The 10,864-nt window shown below is 33.4% G+C and overlaps 1 protein-coding gene across 1 annotated transcript; it reads right to left on the minus strand.

Moving 5' to 3' along the window:
• Positions 1-483: 483 nt before the first annotated feature.
• Positions 484-2,223, minus strand: LOC100802031 (uncharacterized). Its single transcript, XM_006591684.1, has 3 exons — positions 970-2,223; positions 692-843; positions 484-601 (listed from the first exon to the last, which is right to left on the minus strand). The coding sequence occupies exons 1-3, from the start codon at positions 2,221-2,223 to the stop codon at positions 484-486; spliced, it is 1,524 nt and encodes a 507-aa protein (XP_006591747.1).
• Positions 2,224-10,864: the final 8,641 nt, after the last annotated feature.

Consider the following 10,864-nt stretch of genomic DNA (forward strand, 5'->3'; position numbering starts at 1 on the left):
TCGTGTAACTTTTCAACACCTTCATGTACCGCTCAACCGGATACATCCACCTCAGATATACAGGCACACAGAACCGTATTTCTCGAACAAGATGAACAAGTAAGTGGATCATTATGTCAAAAAAAAGCTGGGGGAAAGTACATCTCCAACTGACAAATGATAATGGCAGCCTCATTTTCCAAATCATTCAACTGTTTATGGTCAATCACTTTGCTGTAGATTGCATTGAAGAAAAAACATAGTCGAGTTATTGCAAACCTAACTATGTCAGGCAATATTCCACGAATGGCAACAGGCAATAATTGTTGCATCAAAACGTGACAATCATGGGACTTCAAGCCTACCAATTTCATTTCATCCACTGATACAAGACTCTTGATATTTGAAGAGTATCCTTGTGGGACTTTGACATTTTTCAGACAATGACAAAAACATTTTTTTCTCATTGGTTGAGATTGTATGACATGCGGGCAGCAAATACGTTCAAAGACCTTTTGACACAGGATGCAACTGCTGTCGTACTCCCATTTCTACTAAATCTTGCCGACATTTCAAACCATTTTTTGTCTTCCCTTTAATGTTAAGCAGTGTGCCAACCAAACTGTCACAGACATTTTTTTCAACATGCATAACATATAAACAATGTCTCACATCTAAATTGCACTAGTACGGCAGATCAAAGAAGATGAACCTTTTCTTCCAAATGTTTTTGGGAGCGCCATCTTTTTTGTGTGTCTTCCCATAGATATTGCAAATGTTCTTCACACGATCGAAAACTTCAACACCTGACAAAGGAATTGGTGCACTGTCAATCTCAGATGTCCTATCAAATGCTTTCTTCAGCTGCCTTTATGGGTGAAAAGGTTTTAAAAATCTACAGTGTCTAGTATATACTGTCTTTTTGTCATGCTTTAATTGGATGTAACTTGTGTCTTTCTCACAAATGGGACAAGCGAGGTGGCTTTTCACACTATATCCACTCAAATTCCCAAATGCTGGAAAGTTATTAATGGTGCAGAAAATCATAGCACGCAACCTGAAGGACTTATGAGCATTCCTGTCATACACATCAACCCCTTCTACCCAAAATTTAGTGAGGTCTTCAATCAAGGGAGCAAGATACACATCAATGTCATTTCCCTGTTGTCTTGAATCGGTTATCATCATAGACATTATTATGTACTTCCGCTTGATGCACAACCAAGGAGGCATGTTGTAAATGATCAGCAAAATAGGCCATGAACTATGATTACAACTTAAGCTTCCAAATGGATTCATTCCATCCGACACGAGACCAACCCTTAGGTTTCTGGGATCTTCGACAAACACTGGATACAACTCATCAACTTTCTTCCATTGAGGAGAATCAACAGGATGATGGAGCAATCCATCTTTGGTCCTGCCATCAGCATGCCATGTTAGGTTCTTCACATCTTCTGCATTAGCAAATAATCGCTTAAACCTTGGTATTACTGGAAGATACCAACACACTTTTGATAGGACATCAATGTATGTGGATCCAACTTCACTGGAAGCGCCAAAACTCACTTTGTAGTGTGACACCCCACATGTAGGGTAGTTGCGCAATTCAGTAAACTCATGTCTATACAAAATGCAATCATTACGGCAAGCATGTATTTTTTGGTATTCCATGCCAACAGGACACAATATCTTCTTTTCCTCGTAATGAGTCTTGGGTAACGTGTTATCTCCAGGAAGCATATTCTTCAATAATAACAGTGATTCATTGAAGCTTTTTTCACTCCACCCAAATCTTGCTTTCAAATTGACCAAAGCTAACACCACTGATAATCGTGTGTACTTAGTGCATCCAATAAACAATGGAATCTTTGAATCATTATCTAAGGTGTCATAATACGGTGCATGTGCTTGCCTAAAACCCTCTTGTCCAAGATCACGTAGCATGTCTTCTATATAATCACCGACTTGTTCATCAACTGGACCAGTTGGAGGGGTTGATGACATTTCTGGTAACTCACCATGCCATATCCATTTTGTATAAGTAGGACAGATACCATCACATATAAGGTGTGTTCTAATGTCATCCAAACATTGTCGTCGCCCATTCAAACATTTAACACAAGGACAGAAGTATAGTCCACCAACGTCAAATGCATTATCTTTAGCAAATTTTAAGAAACCTTCAACCCCATTGTCGTACTCTTCACTTATGCGTGGTCTTTTCATCCAACTTCGATCCATCTTTGTTGTAGTGTCAGACGAGGAACATTATTCGATATGCATGCGAACCTCTCTTTTTTCGTAAAAAGGTGTGACCCTACCCCATTCAGGAAGACATATTCTTACTTCATTCAAACAAACAAGTTAACAAGGTTATGTTAAATTTAACTAAATTTCGACAGCATTTCGCTTTGGTCTCCAAGTATAGGACATGAAAGCAATGACAGCAATTCACCCCGATCATGTTTGCACCCGGAGAACAAAGCAAGATGCAGTGTCCGAAATTTAGTTAAAAATAACATAACATAGTAAACTTATAAGTTTGAATGAAGTAAAAATAATTAGTCTTCCTAAACTGTCCAAACGGACAATTCAAGATTCAATACACAATTAATCCAAACTCTCCGTATTAATCATTGTATTGAACCTCAAACGGGGAACTATGGCTTGCTCAATGAAGAATAATGTAATAGTACACAATAGTTACAAGTGAACCAACAATATAATAAATAATGACATAAGTGTTAGAATGACATATAACTAATTTAACACCACAGTCCGAGTAGAATTTTCTAACGAAAAATAATTCAAACACAAAGCTCAAATATGTATTTGTCATGTACAATTAAATCTGCATAGAGCGTTTCTCAAGTAAACTAATGTTGCTTGTTACAATAATTATATAAGTCATCTACAATAATTATATATATCTATATATATATATATATATATATATATATATATATATATATTTGCTGAATGTGACACACTCAAGCATTTTGTGCCTAGGTAACCTGATAACCTCCTACATTATTAAACTAATGTTGCTTGTTACATGTAGTTTGTCCTATTATTTGCATAGCCTACAAGAAGGGGCTTTTTATGTTTCTACACTATCATATTGAGTTGTATACAGTACTTTATTATGGTATTTAGTTTGTTGCTAATGTTGGTGTTATTCATATACCATCTCCTCAACCAGTGGTATCTTCTAATCTGGTGATATTTAGTCCAACACCTCCTACTTTAGTGCACTCAAATACAGAATCTCATCTTTTACTGGTCAGACTTAATAATACTTAACTGAACCTAAAATTCTAAGGAATTATGTTTTTTCTGAATTTCAGAGTGTAGTTATACTGGTCTGCAATCATCTAGTGGTAGGGATTATTTAGAAAATACTACCAAAAATGAAGAACAAAATCCAGAAAACTATGGAGATGATATTGAAACTATCAGCCTCCATTCATTTGATTTCATTGCTTATGCACAACGTCAACAAGTATCTTTCTTCTTTTTAGTCAAATGGAATTATTGGGGGGGGGGGGTGTCACATATGAATAAATTCTTGGGATAACGCTACTCTTTTTATTCTCCAAAATGGCTGTCGTGTTCATATGATGTGTACTTATATATCTGATGCAGTTAGTCATGCAAGAAGAAGTGGAAATGTGATGTCTATATCATTGTCAAGCTTAAATGGTACACGCATTTTGGTAAAAAGTGATAGGTGCTAACTTAGGTTTGAGTATTGTCTATTTTCTATCCATTCTGATCTATTTTATTTAATGTATTCTTGAATGTTACAAATAAAAAAGGTAGTTGATTTATGTTGATATATGGGTTGGTAGTATCCCATAAAATTTTCAGAATTTTTTATGATAATTTTGGTGGAAGAATATGGATTGAACCCTATGTTCATTCTCTGCATTTCCAGTGAGGATGTTCGTGCTCTGGATCGATCATTATTTTTCTCTGATGATTTTTGGAGAGAGACTTTTTTTTTGTGTTCTTAAGATCATAAGGAGGATGTCCAAATATTTTTGTGTGAAAATATTAATGTCAACAATTTTAATAAAATCTAGAAAAGGACGAATGTTCTTTGATGTTCTGGGTTTTGCTGGGTTAATGTTGATACGGTTCTTCACTTATAGGATGAATCTTTGTTGACTTTTGGGAAAAAAATATTAGGATGTTTCTGTATTTGTTTGATGCAACTGTATAAAGCAATAAAGAAATAATAGCTGAAGCTTTTGCTATAAATGTGTGGCAGGAATTGATCCTACACATACGAGTTCCTCTATGTTGTTCTTTTATTTCCTCTTGTCTAACTTCATATAAAGAATTTTATAGTCCTTTGGAATTCCATTGAAAATCCAGTCCTCACTGTTTTTTTTATATATATTACAAGAGGAGAATAAAAAAAATGACGAAATTACAAGCAGATTAGGGAGAGTTATGTATCTTAGTACTTCAAGGATGGGACCCAACCATTCACATTAGGTGTAAGCACAAGGGCCCGCTAAAAAGAGGCAAGTAAATCCTTCCTCATTTTCTGGCTTACTTTGCTGATATGTATTCTATAAGATCTCATTCGTTTGTTTCCTAATCACATTGTTTCTCGTACTTACATCATTGATAGTGACAAGGTTCTTTACACGTTATGATTATTTTTGCTATATATTTTTTTCTGTGCAGATAGCAAATATTTTGGACTGCACTTCTTAATCATGGTTAGGATCAGGGATAATAAATGTTGTTATGCTATCAGGGAAACAAGTTGGTGGATTCAACATTAGGAAAAGAAGTTGGGAATGGAGAACATCTAACTTTCATTAATGCTTCCATCAGAAAATTACCACACCCCATGTAATCTGCCACCTATGCTCAATAACTTGGGGTATTCATGAGTGTAATTGTTGCTCAATAACTTGGGGCATTACTTTGCCACACTTAAAGCAAATGTGGCTAGGTAGGAGAAGAAAGCATTTAAGGGAAATAAAGATGAGCAAATGAGTGAATAGGTAGAGACAGGACAATACCATAGACCAACCGAATATAAATAATAATTTAATGCCATAAGTAGGCCAATTGAGACATAACAGATGGTTGTTTTCAATGAATGCTACTATTTGTGGTGAGATTTTAGGGTGCTGAAATGAAGAAAAAAGGAGCTGAATAGGGAAACCAGCAAGTTGAACAAGTGTTCCCTTCCACTTCCTTTTCCCACCCTTGAATTCCCAGTTAACTTGACAACAACACAACAAGTTAAATACATAAATGAAAGGCTACATTGTAGTTTTATTTTATTTTTATCAATTCTCATGCTTATTCTGATTCATTTCCTTTCCATTTTATGAATCAGGATTAAAGCAAACAGAGAAAAGATGCAAATTAAAGTGGCTTAGTTTTCTAGTACTTCATTTCTATCACTTAGTGACCCAGATAAAATGAATGCTGAGCCTAACAGATGCATTTCTAGTGAATAAATCATAGAGAAAACTGATAGTTATTCTCAATAATGAATACAGCCAAAGGGGAATTCAACCATAGGGTGATTTCTCTTATACCTAAAGCTAAAGCCTTAAAATGTATAAACTAACAATTATCAATCTAATATATCGATCTCTCTCACACAATGAAATGTCAATGAATACAAAACATTCAAACTTACAAAAAAAACCATGACTAGAGAAATAACTAGAAACACAAAAAGTAAAAAATATAAATGCTAAAAAAAATGCAATTACAAGTCACCTTGGAAAACGGATGTCTGATACGTGTCTCTTAATTTTCAACAACATCTAGCATGTAATCAACAACGTTAGCTTTGCAGGCTACAAAAGCAATGTAGAAGTGCAATGAAGTTAAGCATGTATAAACCTTTTCCTTTCTTAATCTGGAGATGAATAAATAAATTGTTAAAGTGAACATGGATGAGAAAAACTAATCTAAGATCGATCCAAAGAGCAATAATACTTTTTTTTTCAGTCAGACCAGCAAAGAACTAATGATTAAAACAAAAAGGGAAATGCATTCTCACTTTTGGAGAATCTTTTCTCCAAACCAACAAAAGGAATGGAGAGGAAATAAAAAAAACTTTTGACTTCAGTTAAAATCAATTATGGCACAAAATGCAGTGCCTGACCTATTAGTATACATGTGTCATTCTTGGTGCTAGGAAAGAAAAATAATTGGAAAGCTAACCCTAAAAAGATACAAATATAATCTTATTCTCAATTTCATTAAGGTAAAAAGTCTAGATATAAGGACTTTAGAATTACAAACTATGAAGTTTTAATTCCATTGAAAATAAACAAATGCATTTTAAGAGTAGTGAATAACAATCTCAAATGAATCTAAATTGGCTACACTGTAAAAGTTTATACTCAACCAATTAATAGAAATTAGCATTATTATAGTAACTAAGATATTTTTACAGTAAAAGAGTTAAACAAGTAGTATCTATGAAGCACAGTAACAAAAAATACACTTGAAAGGATATATAATTATAATTCAAATATAACATTATTCTATGATAATCAGTCATAAAAAAATATTCTTGGAAATAAACATCATCCACAATTTGGGCTCAGTGTTCCCTTAAATTAAGAAGGATCTAATCCATCCATCCATCCATCTAAAAAGCAAAAAGAGACAATGTTGGCTTATATGGCATTTTGCTGTCAATCTATCACGCATACAACACAAGTTCTACAATTATCTTGACACTATATATGACACACATACACCACCTCCTAACAACATTGCTCCACTGTGGGACAAGAAAATTGTAACATGTATCATAATTATGGAAAGTATGAAATCCAATAGGGAAGTGGATACTCTCTAGTCTCTAGTATATGTTTGTCATCACTTTCATTTATAATGGCAATGACATTGTGTCATGAAGACAACTAAGACCTGCACTTCAAGAACATGATGGCTGGCCTCAACAATCCATAATATGTAAGTACTAATTAACAAACTTGAGTTACTTCTAATAATACTTGCTTCAGTCTAGTTCCCTTAAACCCCATTAGACATTTCTTTAGGAATATATAAGACATAATTAAGAGGAATGAGAAGTTGAATTTATTTCACAATGTCTGCAATCTAATTGTTTTGTTGACTTTGTTGTTGCAGCTTCTTCTAAAACTTTAAGAAATCATCCCACTATATGTCATAACTAGTATATACTACATCAACTATTATATAAGGTGATGCTTATAATATAACTTATCAAATTTGGTAGTATCCAGAGGTTATAACTAGTATATACTGCATTAATTTTGAGAAATTTTCCTACTGGGCAGACAAGTAGCCAAAGGTTATAACTAGTATATACTTAATTAAGTTTGAGAAATTTTCCTAATGGGCATACTAGGATCCAGAGGTTATCTGTAAGGACTCTAAGTGATTAAAAAGCACTCAACCCATGGCCATATGTAGTAAAATCCTGCACTTAGACAGCTTTGTCATGTTCTGCCAATAAATTTGCCAAAAATTCTACTGGACTCCAAAAATTACAAAATCAATTCAGTTAATTAGAGGACACTAATTTGTTTTTGGTTGTTGTCACAATATTAGGAAAAAATAGAATAGTGCCATAGGGAAAACTCTTGCTTTCTCTTTGTAAGTATCCAACAAGCTACTTATTTAATCTTCATTTCCACTTTTCATAACTCAATAGCTAGTAAGCTACCAACAAATCAACATCCATTCATTCACAATTCACTTGGCAAACTCATACTTGTTGCACACTATACAACCAAGTTACCATGTACACAATCACATTTACGTTTCACATAACTATAACATGTTACATTATGCATTGCACATTATACTCGACATTTGATATTATTTAGGGCCCAACTATATCGTGAGAAACCAGTGGGAAAACTAAAGAAACTAAATACAAAACCAAAACAAAATCTCAAATTGAGAAATCTGACAACTCATGTACCAAATATTGCTAAACAACCTCATTAAGCCATTCCAAATTCCATAACGGAATGGCCATGACCATTTTTTTTCATTTTAAATGAATCCAAAATCTAATTTGCTAAGAGGGGAGAAAGAGAAGCACACTTGGGGTAGTGATTGAGAACCACGTAAATGGGCCCAGTGGCTCACGGCGCCACCTCGCTTTGACGGAGACAGTGCTAATGAGCTTCAGTGAGAGAGAGGGGTTTTTGGGATAGAGGCCAAGGGACTATAGTGCTTCATGGCGAGAGTAGAGTTTGAGGGAGAAGATAGCTAACGGCGTAACCTAGGGCACAACACAGTGGAGCTACGGCTAGAGTGTTTCGAAAGTTGACATAACTACGTGGGCCAGTGCTGGGGACGTAATTAGTATAGTGTATACGAAGACGGGCTTAGCCTATACCCGTCGTTGTCTCATTTATGATAATTATGAGATTGCCACCAAGTTACATTCTAAGAAGGTTCTTTGGAACTGTCTTAGAATGTGCATCGTAAAAAACGTTATTTATCTCCCGAATTATAAAATTGTCACCGCCTACTGTTCTAAGACGGTCCTTAAGAACCGTCTTAGAAACAGCGTCATAAATAACTCTTTTGTAGTAGTGATCTCTAATTAGTCATATCGTATCTTGAATCTTAGCTAACACCCCACATACACTACTTGAAAATAAGGTTTTTACATCGGTTATTTAAGACTTTCAACATCGGTTAATAACCGATGTTGAAAGTACCTATGTGAAACGTAGTATCATTAACATCGGTTTTTCAAAACCGATGTTAACTAATAAATACAACATCGGTTATTTAAATAGCCGATGTTATATGATAAGAATTATGAAAAAAAGTTATAAATCTACATATCAACATCGGTTTTTTAAAAAACCGATGTTAAATGTCACTAACAACATCGATTTTTAAAAAAACCGATGTTGTTTTAGAATTTTTTTTTTATTATGTCTGTTTTTTCAATAAACTCAAAATTAACCTGCAAATTTTAAAACTAGACCACAAAACATATAATTTTCATTCTATTTTGAAATAGTTTTTACTAGAAATTGCATGAGAAATTTATTAATTACTATGAATTTAAAGCATATTTAATGTTGAGACATGAATAACAAAAAATGTAAAGTAAGTAAATATAAACTACAATTACAAAATTGTCTAAACATCCTAAGTTTCATTTTTAACTTTCAAATAGTACTTTGCCCATTGGATGTGAAGCGCCTTTAATCTCTCTGGTTCCAATGGTCTAGCATCAGTGAAATACTGCATGATATAATAAAACATAAGTTAATAATATATTAGCAATCATAACAAAATGAAATTTGGTGAATTAAAAATTACCATTTCCCAATTATTCTTGAAATTTCCTAAGATTATAGTTGACATCCAGTGCATGACGTAATACCCACACTCAATGTTTCCTTTTTGTCTATTACACTAAATACATTATGAAATTTAGATATTCAACGTTGAGTGCAAATTAGTCTACACAGTACTAAAATATAAGTAGAAACATATTGTTTAAATGACTTACTTTAACAACAATCCACCTAGCAGGAGGCTTGAATTTACTTTGTTGAGTATCGTCAAGCCCTTTCAAAGCACTGTTGAATACAAACATGGATGCTTATTGTACAATTACATATTTTTTAATTAACTAAGTAAAGAATTTTTTTAGTCAAAACAACTGAAGTATTTTTTTTCTCTTTCCTTCAACTTTTTCCCATACTATTCCTTTCCTCATTTTTTTAGTTATATCTATATATTAAATTACAGTTTAAATTATAAAGAGAATTCAACGTGCTTTAATTGATTACTGCTTGATATTATCATTATCTAATTTTAATATTACAATGCATCATCTAATGTACTATTTTATTTTGAAGACTGCATTGGCCTTATTCTCCGACAAAAATTAATGTTTTATATGACTAATGAAATTTCATTATAAAAAGCTTCACAATTTTGCTTTTCAACTCATCTAATCCATGATCAAGTTTTAATGAGCTTGTAGGCCACATCACATCATTATCTGAGTCACAAACTAATTTTATCTCTCTATTCAAACAATGAGAAAGAACTCAAACATTCACTTGTAATTACAATGTTACAAAAAAATATAAAAATGTTGAGTCAATATTTAATTAGACATGCAGTACTTAATTAATAAATTATTATTATAATAGTATATATAATTCGTGGTTTAAGTAACAATCAAAATATTTCTTTATCGTGAGAGAAAGATATTCAAACAAGGTAACTTTTAAATTACGAGAATAATATTATGTTCTATTATTTAAATTATAAAATGAGAATGAAATATAATATATAGAATGAGAACTTTATCACCTTGGAATATTACGATTTGGTTGGAGTCCCTTCAATCCAATTGGAGGTTGACATCCTCCTCAATTGTTGTAAGGAATGGAATGGTTTTTACCGTCTACGGGGAATGACATGAAAAAGTTGTAAAACATAAATTAAAGACACAAAGAGGATTGAGCAAGTAGAATAACAGAGAAAGCAAAAGAAAATAAGAAATAGGAAGGAAAAGAACAGAATAGGTGTGGTGGCATGCAATAAGGAAAGAAGAATCAAAGACTTGGCGAGGGCGAGAGAGCAGTTGGGATCCCAGTTGATCGTCTGGAGGGTTGCAGGAGAAGCTTGCGATGGTGAGAGGTTAGAAAGAGAAAGAGGATTGAAATTGAAATTGTGAGAAGAAATAGGAAGAGAAAGAGGAAAAGGATCGGACGGTGGGAATGGAATGGGAAATATGAGATCCAAGGGTGAGGATGGATGGGACCATTAATGCTCACGGCTGTTTAATGCGCCTCTTTGCTCTTTACTTATTTTTTTTACAAACAAAAAAGTATATTATGACAAATATATT

The sequence above is a fragment of the Glycine max genome, chromosome 11 (genome assembly GCF_000004515.6).
Source record: "Glycine max cultivar Williams 82 chromosome 11, Glycine_max_v4.0, whole genome shotgun sequence".
Lineage (NCBI taxonomy): Eukaryota > Viridiplantae > Streptophyta > Magnoliopsida > Fabales > Fabaceae > Glycine > Glycine max.